This window comes from Amblyraja radiata, chromosome 18 (assembly GCF_010909765.2).
Source record: "Amblyraja radiata isolate CabotCenter1 chromosome 18, sAmbRad1.1.pri, whole genome shotgun sequence".
Lineage (NCBI taxonomy): Eukaryota > Metazoa > Chordata > Chondrichthyes > Rajiformes > Rajidae > Amblyraja > Amblyraja radiata.
In genome coordinates, this window is record NC_045973.1 from 42,928,020 (window position 1) to 42,947,953 (window position 19,934).

Consider the following 19,934-nt stretch of genomic DNA (forward strand, 5'->3'; position numbering starts at 1 on the left):
GTGTCTTGTTGCCTTTAAGTATGGCTGTAAGGTAAATCGAATAGCACTGTACCTTAATTGGTACACGTGACAATAAAAGACCTTGAACCTTGGTTGCTCCTGTTTCTTTTCCTGTCCCAAAGACATGCAAGTTGGTACGTTAAATAGGTCACTATAAACTATTCCTATATATATATGTGAGGAGAATATATGGGTAGTTAATGAATACACAAGGGAGAATTTAAAACAATGGGATTAATGTCGACAGAGAGGTTCTTTCCATGTTGTATGCCACGATGAGTAACATTCGGCTACATTGCTGTAAGTTTGTAGTTGCACATAATGCCAGACTGAGTGAGGAATATTAGGTCCACCAGATGGAATATGCTCAAATTTTCAGTCAGCATTATTGACATTAGTTTTTAATTGAAGAATTTAAATTCTTCAATTAAGAATTTAAATGCTGCCATAGTGGAAGTTGAACTTGAATCTCCAGAACAGTAATTCAGTCTTCTGAATTAAACGTGTTGGAACACAACTGCCATACCACTGCATTTGTTCATGTCTTTTCATAATTTATGAATTGAACCTCAATGTCTCGAAGTAATGCACCATGTGTACTGAAAAGCAAGTCCCTAATGCCCACATATATAATAACATGGAGTGATTATATTTTAGTTATCAGCCTCTGTACATGATCAGAAAATGTGGCATTTTCTCCAAGGTCAAACATGAAAAACACCGAAATGTGATTTATGTAACTCACAATTAAAAAGACTGATGGGACTTTAATAATAATAATAATAATAATGTAATACTTTAATAATCCCCTTTTCAGGGGAAATTCAGGTGTCCTTGCAGCACACTAATAAAAATACAGCATAACATTGAAGAAGGAATTTAACATTAAAACATAAAAACATCCCCCCACAATGGTTCCCACTGTGGGGGAAGGCACAAAGTCCAGTCCCCATCCCCTTGTCCACCCATGGTCGGGCCTATTGAGGCCTCCACAGTCGCCGCTACGGAGGCCCGATGTTTCAGGCCCTCTCGCCGGGTGATGGAGCTCCGGCATTGGGAGAATCCTCTCAGCGGCTTGGGATGCCTGGAACGGCCGCTTCCTAACCGGAGACCGCGGCTTCCAAAGCCAACAGGCCACGCTGGACGGAGCTCCACCACTGGCGATCTCAGCGAGAGATCCCAGGCTCCCGATGTTAAAGTCAGCTCCCCCGCGCGCGGCTGGCCGCTCCACAGCCCCGCAGCTCCGCGATGTTCAATCTGCAGATCCCAGCATACCGGAGTTCCAGCGCGGCGACCTAGGCAAGGCATCGCACACTCCTCGATAGCGCTCCAGCGCTGTACCTCCGCCAAAGCCGAGGTTCTGGGCGGTCCCCTCAGGAAACGTCGCTCCAGGACCCGCTGGTAGGCTGCGAGGACGGGTCGAAGGGGCTGCCCGGAGGAAAGCCGCCTCTCCGACCAGGTAGGGACTTGAAAAGCAGTTTCCCCCTTCCCCCCTCCCCAACTAAAAAGATTAGACCCCCTTTTAACGTACTAAAAATAAAAAAAAGTGGAAAAACAGACAGCTGCAGAACAGCGCCCCCTAATGGTAATCATCATACATTGACCCCTTTGGCCTTCATCATACATTGACTGGAATTAAGGAGCCAGTCATTCTACAGCTGGACAAAGCTCTAGATGGATGCATATGTGATGCACTGCACTTCATTCTTTGCACTAGAATACGAGATTTACATTGATTTACCAGCAAGCCACCAGTGCTAAAAGAAAGTAAACTATGAACAACAATTGCACTGACTGGATGTGTATTCCCACGAATGCAGAATAGTCAAGTCAAGTCACATTTATTTATATAGCACATTTTAAAAAACAACTCTCGTTGGCCAAAGTGCTTTACATTTGTTATAAGAATAGTATAAACAAACAAAACTACATACATATATACATGTAGCCCTCGCTCAGAGGACGTCAAGAAAGGCTTGGGAGTATAGATACGTTTTTAGTCTTGACTTAAAGGAGTCGATGGAGGGGGCAGTTCTGATGGGAAGGGGGATGCTGTTCCACAGTCTAGGAGCTGCAACTGCAAAGACGCGGTCACCCCTGAGCTTATGCCTAGACCGCGGGATGTTCAGCAGCCCCAAGTCGGCCGATCTGAGGGACCTGGAGGTGGGTGCGAAGTCTTTTAATGTAGGTGGGGGCAAGCCCATTGAGGGCTTTGTAGACATAGAGGAGCATCTTGAAGTTTATACAGAACCGCACAGGGAGCCAGTGGAGAGAGGCCAGGATCGGGGTGATGTGGTCCCTTTTTCGGGTGCCCGTCAGGAGTCTCGCTGCGGCATTTTGGACCAGTTGCAGGCGGGACAGGGAAGATTGGCTGATGCCAGTGTAAAGGGAGTTGCAGTAATCTAGGCGGGAGGAGATGAATGTGTGGATGATCTTTTCCAGGTCATCAAACTGGAGGAATTGTTTTATTTTAGCTATCGTCCGAAGCTGAAAGAAGCTAGCTTTTACCACGGCATTGACTTGTTTGTCAAATTTCAGTGCTGAGTCAAATATCACTCCAAGGTTTTTGACGTGAGGTTTGAGTAGTGGGGTAAGGCTTCCAAGGCTGCCTGCTATCATCTTGATTGAGTCCGAGGGGTCGAGAAGGATGACCTCAGACTTACTCTCATTTAGTTGGCGGAAGTTCTGGGCCATCCAACACTTTATATCCTCGAGGCAGCGGGTAAGGTTAAGCAGATTTGATTGGTTTTTGGGCTTCAGGGGGAGATAGAGTTGGGTATCGTCTGCATAGCAATGGAAGGAAATGCCGTGCCTTTCAATGACTTGGCCTAAGGGGAGCATATACAGGGAGAAGAGAATGGGGCCAAGGATGGAACCTTGTGGAACCCCACAGCAGAGATTAGCTGGGGAGGAGAAAGAGTTGCCTATGTTAGTCGAGGAACTCCTACCTTTGAGGTAGGAGATGAACCAGCTCAGGGCAGTGCCATCAATACCAACCCCGTACCGGAGACGGTCAATTAGGATGGTGTGGTCGACAGTGTCAAATGCTGCGCTGAGGTCAAGAAGGAGCAGGATTGCACAGTCGCCGGAGTCAACGGTGAGCAGTAGGTCATTGTGTACCTTCAACAAGGCAGACTCTGTGCTGTGGTGATTTAGGGTGTGATTTAATTGAAGATGTTTCTATGATTAAAGAATTCAAAGTGTATCCCACAGCAACTAATCAAAAAGCAGATTCAAAACCAGTAGATCGGTTTCAACTAATTAAGCTGAAATCAATATATAATTGGCCAAAGAGAAATGGAGAAGCAATATGGCAAGCACTCTTGTTTGATGCAAGACGTTAAACATAAAATCGACAATACCAAATTATTGACCAAATCTTTGAGCTCAGTAAGATCTTACAATTTGTACAATACAAATATGAACTTTTCATACGAGTATAAACTGTACAAGGGCATTTCAATACTTATATTAAGCCAGATAGCCTCTGACTCCATAAATGCTGTCTCAAGGACTATGTGCAAATAGTTCTGTTTGTTAAATAATAACTTTTGTATTTTCTCAAAACTTGAGGAATGTTATCAATTTTACGAGTTGAAACAAATTTATTCAGATTAGCTTATTGTCATTTCCACCTGGGTGCAGTGAGAATCCTAGTTTATATGGAGCTCAGAGTGAATAGTATACATGCAGAAATGATAAATACAACAAGAAGTATAAAACAGCAGAGTGCTGGAAGGATTGTAGTGTGATCAAATGCGAGTTCATTGTTTACTGTTATATACACACACAACCAGGATGAGGTACAAGAAAAGTTTAAAATCTTGCTTGCAGCAGCATCACAGGCACATCAACTCGGATAAACACACAAAAACAAACTATACAACAAGACAGTAAAAATAATAAAGTCTGCAAGAAAACTGGTAGGTGCAAAACACGATTTGAAAAATGTCCATAGGAGTGCAAGAAGGGGTCTGTGGTGTTTCATTGTTCAGCTAATATTAAGCTTGAATGGGTTGGTTTAAGAACCCGCTGGTTGTAGAAATGTAGCTGTTATCAAACTGTTGGCATGGAACTTCATGTACCGCCTACCTGATGTTAGCAGCGAGACGAGGACATGCCCCAGACGATGTCGATGCTTGATGAGAGATGCCGTCTTCTTGAGACAATGCCTCATGGATGTAGAGGAGGGCTGTGCCATCGATGTACAGGGCTGAGTCCACCACTCTCTGCAACCTCCTACATTCCTGTGCATTGGAACTGCCATACCAGGTCCTGATGCAACCAGTCAGGATACTTTCTACAATACATCTGCAGAAGTTCGTTAAGAGTATTTGGTGATATGCCAAATCTCTATACTTCCAAGAAAGTAGACTTGCTGGCTTGCCTTCTTTGCAATTACATCTATATGCTGGGACAGGTCATCTGAGATGTTGATGCCCGGGAATTTGAAGCTGAAGTTTTTTTTTTTGCACCGTTTCAAACTGAAGGGGGTGTGAAAGAGGTAATTGTGCAAGTAGCCAATCCTTTAAGAAAGGATGGAGAAAGAAAACAGGGAATTATAGATCTGTTACCCAGTACATCGGTAGTGGGGAAGATGCTGGAGTCGATTATTAAAGATGTTATAGCAGCGTATTTGGAAAGCAGTGACAGGATCGGTCAAAGTCAGCATGGATTTATGAAGGGAAAATCATGCTTGACTAATCTTCCAAAAAATTTTGAGGATGTGACAAATAGAATGGATAAGGGAGAGACAGTGGATGTGATGTATCTGGACTTTCAAAAAGCCTTTGACAAGGTCCCACACAAGAGCAAAATTAGAGCACATGATATTGGGGGTAGGGTATTGACCAGGATAGAGAACTGGCTGGCAGACAGGAAACAAAGAGTAGGAATTAACAGGTCCTTTTCAGAATGGCAGGCAGTGACTAGTGGGGTGCCGCAAGGCTCGGTGCTGGGATCCCAGTTATTTACAATATATATTGACAATTTAGAGGAGGGGATTAAATGTGACATCTCCAAGTCTGCGGATCACACAAAGCTGGGTGGCAGTGTGAGCTGCAATGAGGATGCTATGAGGCTGCAGGGTGACTTGGATAGGTTGGATGAGTGGGCAGATGCATGGCAGATGCAGTATAGTGTGGACAAATGTGAGGTTATCCACTTTGGTGACAAGAACAGGAAGGCAGATTATTATCTGGTGTCAGATTAGGAAAAGGGGAGGTGCAACAAGACCTGGGTGTGCTTGTACATTAGTCACTGAAAGTAAACACGCATGTACAGCAGGCAGTGAAGAAAGCTAATGGCATGTTGGCCTTCATTGTGAGAGGATTTGAGTGTAGGAGCAAGGAGGTCCTACTGCAGTTGTGCAGGGCTCTGGTGAGACCATACCTGGAATATTGTGTGCAATTTTGGTCTCCTAATTTGAGGAAGGACATTATTGCTATTGAGGGAGTGCAGCGTAGGTTCACCAGGTTACTTCCCGGGATGGCAGGACTGACATATGATGAAAAAATGGGTCGACTGGATTTGTATTCAATGGAATCTAGAAGGATGAGAGGGCATCTTATAGAAAGATATAAAATTCTTAAGGGATTGGACAGGGTAGATGCAGGTAAAAAGTTCCCGATGTTGGGATTAAGAATAAGGGGTAGGCCATTTAGGACTGAGATGAGGAAAAACTTTTTCACCCAGAGAGTTGTGAATCTGTGGAATTCTCTGCCACAGAAGGCAGTGGAGGCCAATTCACTGGATGTTTTCAAGAGGGCGTTGAAGAGGCATTGGCCTACTCCTGTACCTATTTTTCTATGTTTCTATGGTTAGTTCAAGAATCAGACAGCAGTGGGGAAGAAGCTGTTCTCTGAGTGACTGGACTTTCAAGCTCCTGTATGTTCTTATGAAGATAGTAGAAAGAAAAGGGAATGATCAGGGGGTAGGCATCCTCAATAAAGGTTCTAGGCTTCCCGTTGCAACTCACCATGAAGATGTAGTGGACGGAAGGAAGTGATCAGACTGGCTCCACTTTCTGCAGATTCAGGCAGTGAAGAGCAGAGCAGTTTCTGTACCAGAGTGCGATGCCGACAACCTTGCAACGCCACCAGGAGAATGGGCCTTTTGTGGCCAGCTGCACTTAAAGGCAGTGCAGTGGTAAAATTGCTGCTTTACAGCGCCGGAGACCCGGGTCCGATCCAGACTACATCTGCCGCCTGTACGGAGTTTGTACATTCTCCCTGTGTGCGTGGGTTTTCTCTAGATGCTCCAGTTTCCTCCCACACTCTAAAACATACAGACTTGTAGATTAACTGGCTTTGGTAAAAGAGTGTAAAACTGTCCCTATTGTGTAGTACCATCCTATTGTACGAGATGATTGGTGATCGGAGCGGACTCGGTTGGAAGGGCCTGTTTCCGCATTGTGTCTCTGAGGTCTAAAGCAACTTGAACTTTGAAAATGGTGCCAAAACCTGGCAACTCTTGTATATTCTTTCAGTTGTCTATTTCTAAACACTTTGTATTAATCTAAAATTGTGCTCATGTATCGTGATATTTTACTGAACTGTACGTAAAAAAACTCACTGTGCCTCGGAACATGTGACAATAAACAACCATTGAACCATCATATATACTTTCCTATAATACGTTTAACTTTGAAGCTGCCATGTACACTTCCATGTGTGTACTGCTTGATTAACACCAATGATCGGCAAGAATGTAAGAAAGACATAAAATGCTGAGGTGTTCCAAACCAGCGCATCGGAGATGTCCTCATTCTTTAGGGAATGGGGGCCCCCCTTATCGACCTAAGCAGTCTTTCCAGCTAAGGTAGAGGTTCACCTGCACCTCCTCCAACCTCATCTATTGGCGTCACCCATTCCTTCGTTCCATAGATGCTGCCTCACCCGCTGAGTTTCTCCAGCATTTTTGTCCACCATAAAATGCTGGAATAAATCAGCGGGACAAGCGGCATCTCGGGAGATCTTCTTCAGATCTCAACCCAAAATGTCACCCATTCCTTCTCTCCAGAGATGCTGCCTGTCCCGCTGAGTTACTCCAGCATTTTGTGTCTATCTTCGATTTTAACCAGCATCTGCATTTCATTCCTACACAAGAATGTAAGAGAGTTTGTGCAACACCATAAAACTGAATGCTGCCATTCAAAATGACAAAGAAACCAATAATAAATCCGTGAGCAGCAATGGGTCATAATTCATAACCACATTTATCAGAAAACAACGTTAAAAGGCCGTGCTCACCACTCCTGGGAAGATCTTCCGCAGTTTATCCACTGCAGCTAGTGCTTTGGGTTTCCCACCATCGAGACAATCTTCAAACTCATACAAGGACTGGCGCACTGGGTTGGAGTAGGACACGTTTGCATTGTCCACAAAGGTGATCTGCCTTACTCCCCAACTCTGAAACCATGGAAGGACACAACAATTTATGAGCAATTTAATCTAATCTGTATACATTTTAGATCCAGTCTTTGTTTATATGCACATGATTTTGTTATCTTGCGAGCAGAATAAGTCACTCGGGCAGAATTTAAACATATGTGCTTACAAAGCAGTGGCTTTGCTATGCAACTTAGTGCAGACTAATTGAACCAAACAGTTTTATTCTATCATTAAAGAAAAGTAGAAAATGCCTGAAACACCAAGGGTTACATCAGTGTAAAGAGATGCCGAGAGAACATTTCATGTTGAGGAATCGTCACTGTTAAACTCAGTTTTTCTTTCCAAAGATGCTGCCTGACCTGTTGAATGTTTTCAGAATTTTCTGTTTTTTATTTCAAATTTCCAGCAACGGCAGTTTTTATTAAATTCTAGCTTTATTTTGTGTCGCACATTCCATCTCACTTCAATTTTTACAATCAAGCAAGCACAATCAGAATTGACTTGTTCTGATTAAAACACAGTTAGAGCATTATAAATGGCAAGTTTCAAAATGGAATTGGATGCATGTCAAGGGAACGAATTTAAAGAATTTTACAAGGTCACAGGGAAAGAGCAATAAAGTGGAATTAACTGCCAATCTCGTTAAAAGAATCAGCATAGATCAAATGAACTTAATGACCCATTTCCAAATGTATGGATCTGAAGATTTTAATTATTAAAGGAAATTCTTCATGCATAACCCCGCAGCCTGTAAAAACTAATATTCAGTTCAGTTCAATTTGTTAAGCAATATTCAAAGCAAATTTGAGCAAATTTAAAGTAGAAAATATCTTTATTTTTAAAAAAGTATCAATATTATGCTGTTCTTAAACTATAAGTATCTTGGCAACATCTATTGCGACAGAAAAGGAATATGTAACAGTTCACACCAGGTTAATACATCCTTCAGCACAACCAGGTACTTTAACACATTTTCATTCCAAGAGTTTCAATAATACCAGTCCTTTTACTACTACCCCATTGACCTATGCTACCCACCTGTAGTCAAACTTTATATCATAATTATCCATGATAGATTGCAGTACAAAACACAAGAAAATATGAGCAGGAGTAGGCTTCAAGCCTGCCCTGCTATTTATTATAACCATAGTTGATCTACACTGGCCTCAACTCCTCTTCTCCCACAATTCTCCATACCCCTCTAATCCTTAATCTATCAATTGTTTATCGAACTCACTTTGAATACCTGTATTGATCCAGGTTCCACCACCTGTTTTCGACATAAAGCAGTTCATCTACAGAAATCGCGATTTGAGCAAAATGGTCTTTCCTTATAGCCCTGTCCCACTTTCCCGAGTTACTCACGGACTCTCCCGAGTTTTCCCCTTGATTCGAACTCGGAGAATTACGGTAATAGCCATTCGTAGGCACTCGGGGCTATTTTTTTTAAACTCGTGGACGTTTTTGAACATGTTGAAAAAACGTCCCGACTTACCTGATGCCCAGAGTTCCTACGGCTGGCATTATGAGCCGCTACGAAACATCTACGGCCTCCTACGAGCTCGCTACCGTCATTCCTCGAGTTCGAAACAAGGGGAAAACTCGGGAGAGTTCGTGAGTAGCTCGGGAAAGTGGGACAGGGCCTTTACAATTTCAACTTGTAATTGTAACAGATATCTGATATAATAAATCCTCCCACACAAAGAAAGGGATAGTTACGTAGGCAAATACTATTAGAATGTTTCAAAGCCATTTGTTTAAAAGGCATGTTGAAGAAAGAACTGCAGATGCTGGAAAAATCAAAGGTAGACAAAAATGTTGGAGAAACTCAGCGGGTGAGGCAGCATCTATGGAGCGAAGGAATGGGTGACGTTTCGGGTCGAGACCCTTCTTCAGACTGATGTGGAGGTGGGGGGTGGAAGAAGAAAGGAAGAAGCGGAGACAGTCGGTTATGGGAGAGTTGGGAAGGGGAGGGGAAGGAGGGAGAAAGCAAGGACTACCTGAAATTGGAGAAATCAATGTTCATACCGCTGGGGTGCAAACTGCCCAAGCGAAATATGAGGTGCTTGAAAGACATGGTACTTGGATGGGTAAAGTGTGGAGGGATAATAAGGGCTTGTTGCAGATAAATAGGCATGACCATGGTAGGCATGAATGGAGTAGGCTGCAAGGGCCCATAACCATGCTGTACATTTCTGTGATAGTTAAACGATTCCTTACCATGAGAGTGCGTGCTACATTGCAGCCAAGTGTCCCAGCTCCTAGTAGCAAACACCGCGTTGCTACCACATGATCCAGATCAAGGGTTGGTACCAGGCGCCAACGCATTAATTTTAGATTGAGATCAACAGATGAATCGGCCAGCCTTCAGCACAAGAGATAAATGTATCTGCTGAAATCTCTGGAACACTGCAACCTACATTATTTAGAACTGTCCATTTCAATTAAATAGCATTATTTCCACTTTACAAGTTTTAAAAAAAATTGTCAATAGCTAGAAATCTGTAATGGGTGCAAAATTGCTGGAGAACTCAATGTCAAAGGAAAGAAACTAGGCAATGATTCACAGCAATGATTTCTAACAAGCATTCACCACTCTCTCATAATCATATCTGATCTGTCAGAGAGAGGGGTGTAAATAGAAGATGATGAATGAGGGTGAAGGAGAAATAAATATTGCTTAAACATCACAAAGGGAAGCCAAATACAGCAGTTGCTGAAAATATCAAATGTAAATGAGAATGCTGGAACTACCCAGCAGCATGGCATTATCTGAGAAGAGAGAAATATTGAGATAATGTTTCATATTGATTATGTTACACAAGAATAATCCAGTTCTATTACAAACAGTAAAGGTTTATCATTTGAAATTGGTGAATTCAGTGTGCCCAGATGAAAAATGAATGGCTTTCCTTGATCTTACATTGCAAAATATTGATGAATAGAACAATCAGTACAAATGATGTATGCATGCATATCAGGATGAACAAGTGAACATCAGGAACTAGATTGGCTAAAAAAGGTGCAGGAAGGAACTGCAAATGACAGTTTACACTGAAGATAGACACAAAATATTGCAGTAACTCAGCGGCACAGACAGTAGGATAAAGTGAATGGGTGACGTTTCGGGTCGAGACCCTTCTTCAATCTGAGTCAAGAGAGAGAGGGAGACAGAGATAAGGAAGCATGATGTGTGAAAATGAAACATCAAAAGACATGTTTCAAGGAAAATGTAGAATAGAACATTGTTAGCGAGGAAAAGGTGACAAAGCAAAAAGAGATAATGTAATCGGTGACATTCAGACTGGTCGAACAACTGGAAAGAAGGGGGGATGGAGAGAGGGGGAAAGCAAGGGTTACTTGAAGTTAGAGACGTCAATATTCATACCACTAAGGTGTAAGCTGCCCAAGCAGAATATGAGGTGCTGTTCCTCTAATTTGCTCTGACAATGGAGGAGGCCGAGGACAGAAAGGTCAGTGTGGGAATGGGAGGGGACATTGAAGTGTTTAGCAACCGGGAGGTCAGGTAGGTTAAGGCAGACGAAGTGGAGGTGTTCAGCGAAACGATCGTCGAACCTGCGCTTGGTCTTGCCGATATATAGGAGTCCACACCTGGAACAGCGGATACAGTAGGTGAGGTGCAGGTGAACCTTTGCCTCACCTGAAAAGACTCTCAGGGTCTTTGGACAGAGTCAAGGGAGGAGGTGTAGGGACAGGTGTTACATCTCCTGCGGCTGCAGGGGAAAGTACCTGGGGAGGGGGTGGTTTGGGTGAGAAGGGACAAGTTGACCAGGGAGTTTCGGGTGGAACGGTTTCTGCGGAAAGAGGAAAGGGGTGGAGATGTGACTAGTGGTGGGATCCCGTCAGAGGTGGCGAAAATGTCGGAGGATTAAGTGCTGTAAGCGATGGCTGATGGGGTGAAAGGTGAGGAGTAGGGGGACTCTGTCCCTGTTGCGACGGGGAAGGGGGGAGCAAGAGCGGAGCTGCGGGATATCGAGGAGACCCTAGTGAGGGCCTCATCTATGATGGAAGAATGGAACCCCCATTCCCTAAAGAATGAGGACATCTCTGATGTCCTGATATAGAACACGTCATCCTGGCACAGATACGGGATAGACAGAGGAAATGGGAGTAGGGGATAGAGTCTTTGTAAGAGGCAGGATGAAAGAAGTGTAGTCTAGATTGCTGTGGGAGTCAGTAGGTTTATAGTAGATGTCGTCCGATAGTTTATCTCCTATGACGGAGACGGCGAGATCAAGAAGCGGTAGGAAAATGTCGGAGATGGTCAAAGTGAATATGAGTGCAGGATGGAAATTAGTAACAAAGTTAATGAAGTCCGTGAGTTCTGCATGGGTGCAGGAGGTGGCACCAATGTAGTCGTCAATGTAGCGGAGGTAGAGTTTGGGGAGAGGGCCAGTGTATATCTGGAACAGGGATTGCTTGACATATGCTACAAAGAGGTAGGCATAGCCGGGGCCCTTATGAGTCCCCTTAGCTACTATGCCTTGGATTTTGAGAAAGTGGGAGGAGTCAAAGGAATTGTTAAGAGTAAGGACCAGCTCTGCTAGGCAGAGGAGAGCGTTGGCAGTGGGAAATTGGCTGGTTCTGCAGTCAAGGAAGAAACAGGGCCTTAAGACCTTCCTGGTGGGGGATGGAGTAGAGTGATTGAACATCCATAGTAAAGATGAGGGAGTGGGGGCATGGAAAACAATAGACAATAGAATTGTCATTCATGAGAGAAAGGGAGTGTGAGGTGTCTTGGACCAAGGGCGGGATTGGACCAAGGGAGGGATTGGACCAAGGGCGGGATTGGACCAAGGGAGGGATTGGACCAAGGGGGGGATTGGACCAAGGGCGGGATTGGACCAAGGGGGGGGATTGGACCAAGGGGGGGGATTGGACCAAGGGCGGGATTGGACCAAGGGGGGGATTGGACCAAGGGGGGGATTGGACCAAGGGGGGGGGATTGGACCAAGGGGGGGGATTGGACCAAGGGGGGGGGATTGGACCAAGGGGGGGATTTTGGACCAAGGGGGGGGATTGGACCAAGGGGGGGGATTGGACCAAGGGGGGGGATTGGACCAAGGGGGGGGATTGGACCAAGGGGGGGGATTGGACCAAGGGGGGGGATTGGACCAAGGGGGGGGGGGGGATTGGACCAAGGGGGGGGGGGATTGGACCAAGGGGGGGGGGATTGGACCAAGGGGGGGATTGGACCAAGGGGGGCGGGGATTGGACCAAGGGGGGGGATTGGACCAAGGGGGGGGGGATTGGACCAAGGGGGGGGGATTGGACCAAGGGGGGGATTGGACCAAGGGGGGGATTGGACCAAGGGGGGGGGGGATTGGACCAAGGGGGGGGGGGGGATTGGACCAAGGGGGGGGGGATTGGACCAAGGGGGGGGGGATTGGACCAAGGGGGGGGGGGGATTGGACCAAGGGGGGGGGGGGATTGGACCAAGGGGGGGATTGGACCATTGGGGGGGGTTGGACCAGGGGAGGGATTGGACCAAGGGAGGGATTGGACCAAGGGGGGGATTGGATGGAGTCGAGGTACGTGGAAAATAATTCAGTTGGACAGGAGCGGGCAGAAACAATGGTCTGCCAGGGCAGTTTTGTTTCTGGGTTTTGGGGAGAAGATAAAACCAGGCTGTGCGGGGCTGGGTAACAATAAGGTTGGAGGCTTTGGGGGGCAAACAGCATGAAGTGATGAAATTAGAAATGGCGTGTGAGATTAAGGCCTGGTGCTCATCTGTGGGATCATGGTCCAAGGATAAGTAGGAGGAGGTGTCTGAGAGTTGTCACCTGGCCTCAGGTAGAGGTCAGCGCACCAGACTACGTCGGTACGTCCGTTGTGGGTGGGTTTGATGACAATGTCGGGGCTGCCGCAGAGTGAGCGCAGGGCCGTACGTTCACAGATGGTGAGGTCAGAGTAGATAAGGAGAGTGGAAAAGTTGAGAAGTTGAAGACACATCGGCATTTGGAAATAAAAAGGTCCAAAGAGGGTAGAAGGCCGTCCAGGGCAATCCAAGAGGAGGGGGAGACGGGAGAAATGGACATCACTGGATGGTAAGGAAATATAAAAAAGCACAGAGGCAGAAGCGACGGAAGAAAAGCTCTACGGACCCGGAACTCGTTGAGGTGGGGGCGGAGGGAAACAAAGGTGAGGCCTCTGTTGAGGACAGACCGTTCCTTATGGCAAAGGGGGGTCAGGGGCGGTGGTGAAGACACGACAAGGGTGAGAGTTGGTGCCAGAGGGGGTCTGGTGAGTGGACAGAGGAGGGGTCTGGTGGGGGGGGGGGGAGATGGTGGGGGTTCAAAGAGGAGGAGGGCATGAGAATCATGGGTGCACGGGTGGGGGGAATCTGGGGCCATCTGGTTAACAGAGGGGGAAGGGGAAGACCCAGTGGAACGCCCACTGAGGCTCCCTGTAGGAAGCAGGGAACAGTAGGACCCAGGAGAGTCAGACACCGTGGTGTTGGAGTCTGTGGGCCTGGTGCTGAGCCTGGGGCTCTGGTGAGGCAATGGCTCCGGCTTCTAGCTTACCTCTTCGGATCCATACATTCACTGAGATTGACTATCCTCGGACCCAGGCCTCCTTTCTGGTTTTTTTCCCAACCAACACACTTTGGACAACCTGCAAATTCATTTTCAAACATCAGGATTGCAGCTTACTCACAATACCACATGCAAAGGTGTAATGGTGAAGTAAATGTTATGTTCACAGTTCACTTCTGGCAAGTTCAGTTGCACATGAGGCCCATGTTGCTGTGCTCCTGATCAGAACTTAAAAAAGGCCTTTTACTTTCGACTTTAGAGATACAGTGCTGAAACAGGCCCTTTGGCCCATCGAGTCCATGCCTGATCAGGGATCACCTGGTACAATAGCACCATCCTACACACTAGAAACAATTTAATAACTTACCAAAGTCAATTAACCTACAAACCTGCAGGTATTTTTGAAGTGTGAGAGGAAACTGGAGCACCTGGAGAAAGCCCACATGGTCACAGGATTGAACCCGGGTGTCTGACGCTGTAAGGCAGCAACTCTATCGCTGCGCCACCGTGCCATCCTACATTTTTCTTTCCTAGTTTCCCTTTGCAAACTTTGCCATTGGAGCTCATAAATCTGTTAAGTCAAGGGTTTGTGGACAAAACTAAAGCCTATGGGTGGTGAGAATAAGATACAGCTTTGAATCGATGTGTAAATGTATTGGGACAATGGTTGGTTAGGAAGTAGGAGAAGGAGTGTTGGTCAGGGATCAGTAGTGCATTAGGAAAAGGGGGAAAAAAAATAGATAGTGGGGTAGGCGGGTTACCCGAGTGGAGATATCATGCTGAAATAGACTTGGGGGCACTAGACTTATAGGCACTATGATGCCTGCTTCTGCATAATATTCTGAAAAATCATGGGTGCCAAAATCCAGGCACTTGTTGTAACATTGGATGCCAACTTTAAACACCTGTGCATAGTACAGAGAATACAAGAAACTAATTGCACACTTTGAGATTTATGAAGTAATTTCCCAATACATTTCTAAGACTGATTCATACAGCACACAAACACAAGGCATTATGCAATTTTTTGGCAGATCCATTTCTACAAGTAATATGGGTATCAATTAACTATAAACGTACTGAAAACTCCACAGACGTTGATCATAATATAACAAGAACCAGAAATTTCTTGTCATAAAATATCCTGTAGAACATTTTTTCCAAGTTGTTCAGCCATACTGATCAGCAATTACCTGCGTCCGATGCTATTTGGGGAAGTTTTATTTCAAAGAAGATGCTGTGCCTGGTGTCTCTGACCCCTTGCAGAGTCCGATCTCGAAAGCAGAGAACCTCAAGCGAGTCCAGAAAGCTGCCCCTATCGTCACAGGGAAAATTAATTAAATCATGGAATACTTTCCAAAATGAAAGAGACAACTGACACTGCTTATCTGAGAAACATAACAACCAATAAAATACAATATTGAAAAAATAGACCTTTATTTAATTCATTCACGGAAGGTGTATGTCACGGGAAATATCAGAAGATCAAATCTGACATTGCAGTTATGCTATATAACTATTTTACAATCCACGTCAGGTCGGGGGGAGTCCTCACCGCCACGAGTACCATGTAATCCCGTGCTAACTGCTCCATGGTCGGATAGTCGGCGACTAAACTGTCTCCCTCACCTAGCTTGCCAGGTGAGGAGGAGGCTGTGGACCCCCAGCATCTGTCAAAGGGCAGATGAGCTCCTAGCGGGCCAACGGCCATCTACACATCAGTAGAAGATACGATCACTATCGTACATAGCATTGTAAGGCACCGTGCCCGTCAACAATTATGATGATACATCATCAGACAATAATATTATAGTCTCCATTACACAGCAATATTCTCTCTTTCCTTTTAGAGTCAAACAGTGTGAAAACAGGCCCTTCGGCCCAACTTGCCCACACCGCCCATAACACGTCAAATGCTACAATATATTTCCTGAAAAATAAAGATTTGTTCCAAAATATTAACACGGAATATAAACCTTGAAATACTTACCAATTATAGGCTATAAGGACCAGAAGGTTTCGCAGGGGCCATCCTGGATACTGGGTTAAGGTACAAGGATCATAGACACAAACTGTGACCTGCAAAAGAAAACTGTCTGTAACAGAGAGTTGGTGACAAATAATAAGCAACTGCAAAATAGCAAAACTATCAAAGTATATTAAACCACCACAGTAAAAAAAAAAACGTAAAAAGTTACCAATCCTTAGATTGAGCCCAGGTACAGATAGATAGACCTTATTTAGAAAATAATTCACATCAGCGAGACCAAACGTACACTGGCTGAACACCATCACTCAGTCCACCAGTACCTACCTGATCTCCCGGTTGCCAAACACATTTATTCCCCTTCCCATTCCCACACTGACCTTTCTGTCCATTGTCAGAGTGAGGCCAAATGCAAATTGGAAGAACCGCATCTCATATTTTGCTTGGGCAGCTTACAACCCAGTGGTATGAATTTTGATTTCTCTAACTCCAAGTGATCCTTGCGTTCCCTCTCTCTCCATTCCTTCCACCCACTTTGTAGCTGGTATGACTATACCAGCTACAAAGTGGTCTTGCTCAGTCTCATTGTCTGTAACCCGTTTTCACCTAGCACACAGCTAACAACAGCCAGTTACATCGTTACTTTTTTGCATATCTTTAATTTATTTGTCCTATATCTCCATATCACTGTTTATATCTCTCGTTTCCCTTTACCCTGACTCTCAGTCTTAAGAAGGGTCTCGGCTCAAAACGTCACCTATTCCTTTTCTCCAGAGATGCTCTGACCCGCTGAGTTATTCTAGCTTTTTGTGTCTATCTTTGGGTTAAAACAGCATCTGCAGTTCCTTCCCACACACATCATTTAGACTGTACTCCCTTTCTGCCTTAATAAATCTGATAAAATATTTTGAAATCTTTGAAAATATAAAATTTCAATTGCAAATAAGTGGGATGTTTTGGTATATTTTCCTACTTACAACCAATTTTGTTGCTTGCAGAACAAAATGATAACAGCCATTAATTTTCAGAGGACAGAGCTCTAGTTAAGAATTTAAAACAAAACTAACAGAACATATGCAGAACATCATAGTCTATAATACTACACAACTTCAAACTATGACATATTTTTCTTCATACATCCTGAATCTAACAACCTAACGTACAGCACTTTGACCAAACAATGCAGAAAATGAATATTACTTTATTTCCAGTAGAGCAAGTTGATTTTCCTTATAGGAGAAGATCTTCTTAGTATCAAGTGATTGCATTGTTGATGAGCAACACTTGTAGCAAGGCAGAAGGCATTTTCACCAAACTATAAATGGATGCCATCTGCATAGTTACAATGGGTATCCACAGCATGAACAAACCAGCAGTAGAAGTATGAGCTGTTAATAAACAGTCCAAAGTGCTCAGCTGAAATAATTCAGAACCACTATCACTGACTCACCAAACCATTTATTTTAATTACACACCTAATCCTTTGATGTAAATTTGTACCTTGGTCTGACCTTTGCAAAATTCATTCCAGTTTCTCAAAGTTGTCAATGAAACAGAATCTTCTGTGTATTTGGCCAGAAAATAAGGGACCGCTTTAGTCTCCTCCTTTTGGCAAAGTTCATCATAGGCTTCTTGGAGAGTCTGGATCTAATTAAGGAACAGAAAGATATCAGCAAACAACACAAACTTTGAACATATAGAACCTATAAAATGATACGGGTTCCAAAAAAATAAATTCAGCACTACCATGCTGTATTATAAGAGTCAATTTGGCACAATAACAAAAACGCACTTCAATATGTAAACCTCTGAATGGAGGAATTGAAACAGAAATGTTGCTCAATCAAACATCTCATTGAGCAAGTATATGTGACAGACAGTAATCATGTAGGTGTAGGAGGGAACTGCGGATGCCGGTTTATACCGAAGATAGACACTAAATGCTGGAGTAACTCAGCGTGTCAGGCAGCTTCTCTGGAGAAAAGGAATAAATGACGTTTCAGGTCTGAAGAAGAGTTCTGACCCGAAACGTCACCTATTACTTTCCTCTAGAGATGCTGCCTGCCCCGCTGAGTTACTCCAGCATTTTGTACCTAAAAATGACGTAGGTCCTGATTCAGCATCAAGTACGTGCAGAATAAGCTGATGGTATCAGGATGCAGGTTGGAGCACACTTGGCCCTAGCTTCCCAGGATTGGAGAGGAAATAATGGTTTGGAAAAAACTAGAGAAAGGAGGAAAGAGAGAGAGAAGAGATGATGACTGGAAAAAGAATGGGATTGGCCAAGTAGGGAGAACATGCACGCAAAATAAGAGACCTTAATAAGAGCAATTGTGAAAGTTTAACTTAGATCTTAGATTAATAATGGCACAGAAGTACCAGCAAGAAGTTTAGCCCCACTCTTCTGCTCCAAATTAAATGTGACATAAACACAGATGTCAAAGCACCCTTGCTTGCTTCATATCATCTCTGAGGCAGTGAATATTTTTTTCCAATCTGATGTAGAGCAGGTCCTGGGTCAATGGTGCATGAAAATTCTGTTGGCAATTGTTAGCAAAGTGAACTGCCAACCACAAAGTTGAGACTATTAATTTCACTGGTGGACAACTAGGGGGACAATTAGGGAACTAAGGAAAGGATTCTAACTATAGAGCAAATTGGAGTTTTTTTGAGCCGGATTATTCACATGTGCATAGTGAGGTGGATACTAAAACAATTTGAAAAGGAGGTAAGTATTTGAAATTCAGAGAAATTGGACCTTTTGAAAAAATTGGCATTTGATAGCATGGTAAACGTTACAAAGTGAATGTTAGTCAGTTTTATTATTAACACCTATTAATGGTAAGAACATTTAGATAACCAGTTTGATGACCAAGTACACATAATAAACTAGACAGAGATGGATTTTTGACAGTCATGAGGTGAGTCACTAACACTACATGTTATCAATGCAATTCCAATATTACAATCAGTTACATTATTTCCTCTGCAAATTGAATCAACCCTCCACCCCAAAATCCCTTTATATCACTGGGATATGTGGCTTTGTATCTCAAGATCCAAGTTTGTCACAAAAATAGGTCGCTATGCTGCAAAGTAACAAAATAGGTCGCTATACTACAAATGTCACAATAATAGATGGCCATGTTACAAAATCGTACATTATAAGGAATCAATGGATTTTCTCAATAGTTAAATTGATTTCATTGCAGGTAATTGTGATGTACACCATTTTCCACCTAAAAAATGGATCTCAGTACTTTTATATGGTGAACGGGATACATGGAGATGTTTGGGAAAAATCACAGTCAATTCTTAAAATATTAAAGCTCATGGATGAAGATAATAAAGCTAGAGTCATAGTCATAGAGTTATATGATGGCCAGGATGGAATCAGACGTTTGGGTCCACCTTGTCCATGCAGACGAAGGAGTAAAAGTAACAAGAGGAATTGCATTATGCAAGTTCAAAGAAAGATTCATTTTCGTCCCTGGGAATTTTACAAAAGTCCTGGAGGAAATGATCCATTTGCTAATACCTGACTTGTAGAGAACTTGTCTGCTAGGCTGACTGGTGGCTGCACCATGACTATCGGTTCTGGGAAGCACAAAGCAGGAAATGCAAACCAGTAGTAGAAATGGTACTTCTTTAAATCCTGCAAAATATAGTTTGAATGAAATAGAATTAGTTTTCATTAGAAAAATACAAACGATTTTTACCGAGGACATATTTGATCAGTCATTGGACTGAATACTTTCTAATATTCAATGGAACATAACGAAAGAGACAAGGTATTCAACTGCGGCAATCTGAAAGAAACCTGCTTTCACCAAAGGTTCCTATTATATACACACACAAAACAAGCAGAATTTTATTTGCCATCACATGAAAGGATGTTGACACCAGTTTCAAAGCTCCTGTTTAGTTTAGTTTTGAGATACAGCTCGGAAACAGCCCACCAAGTCCATGCCGACCAGCGATTCCTGCATGCTAACACTA

The 19,934-nt window shown here is 43.9% G+C and overlaps 1 protein-coding gene across 1 annotated transcript in view; it reads right to left on the reverse strand.

The window, feature by feature from the left end:
- atg7 (autophagy related 7) overlaps nt 1-19,934 on the reverse strand; it is a 192,780-nt gene that overhangs the window by 147,229 nt on the left and 25,617 nt on the right. The window contains exons 5-11 of the mRNA XM_033037248.1: nt 19,474-19,590; nt 17,436-17,582; nt 15,939-16,027; nt 15,142-15,263; nt 13,937-14,027; nt 9,612-9,756; nt 7,251-7,409 (exon numbers count right to left, since the gene is read on the reverse strand). Of these exons, the coding sequence (XP_032893139.1) occupies nt 7,251-7,409; nt 9,612-9,756; nt 13,937-14,027; nt 15,142-15,263; nt 15,939-16,027; nt 17,436-17,582; nt 19,474-19,590 (870 nt within the window). The remainder of the gene's footprint in view (nt 1-7,250; nt 7,410-9,611; nt 9,757-13,936; nt 14,028-15,141; nt 15,264-15,938; nt 16,028-17,435; nt 17,583-19,473; nt 19,591-19,934) is intronic.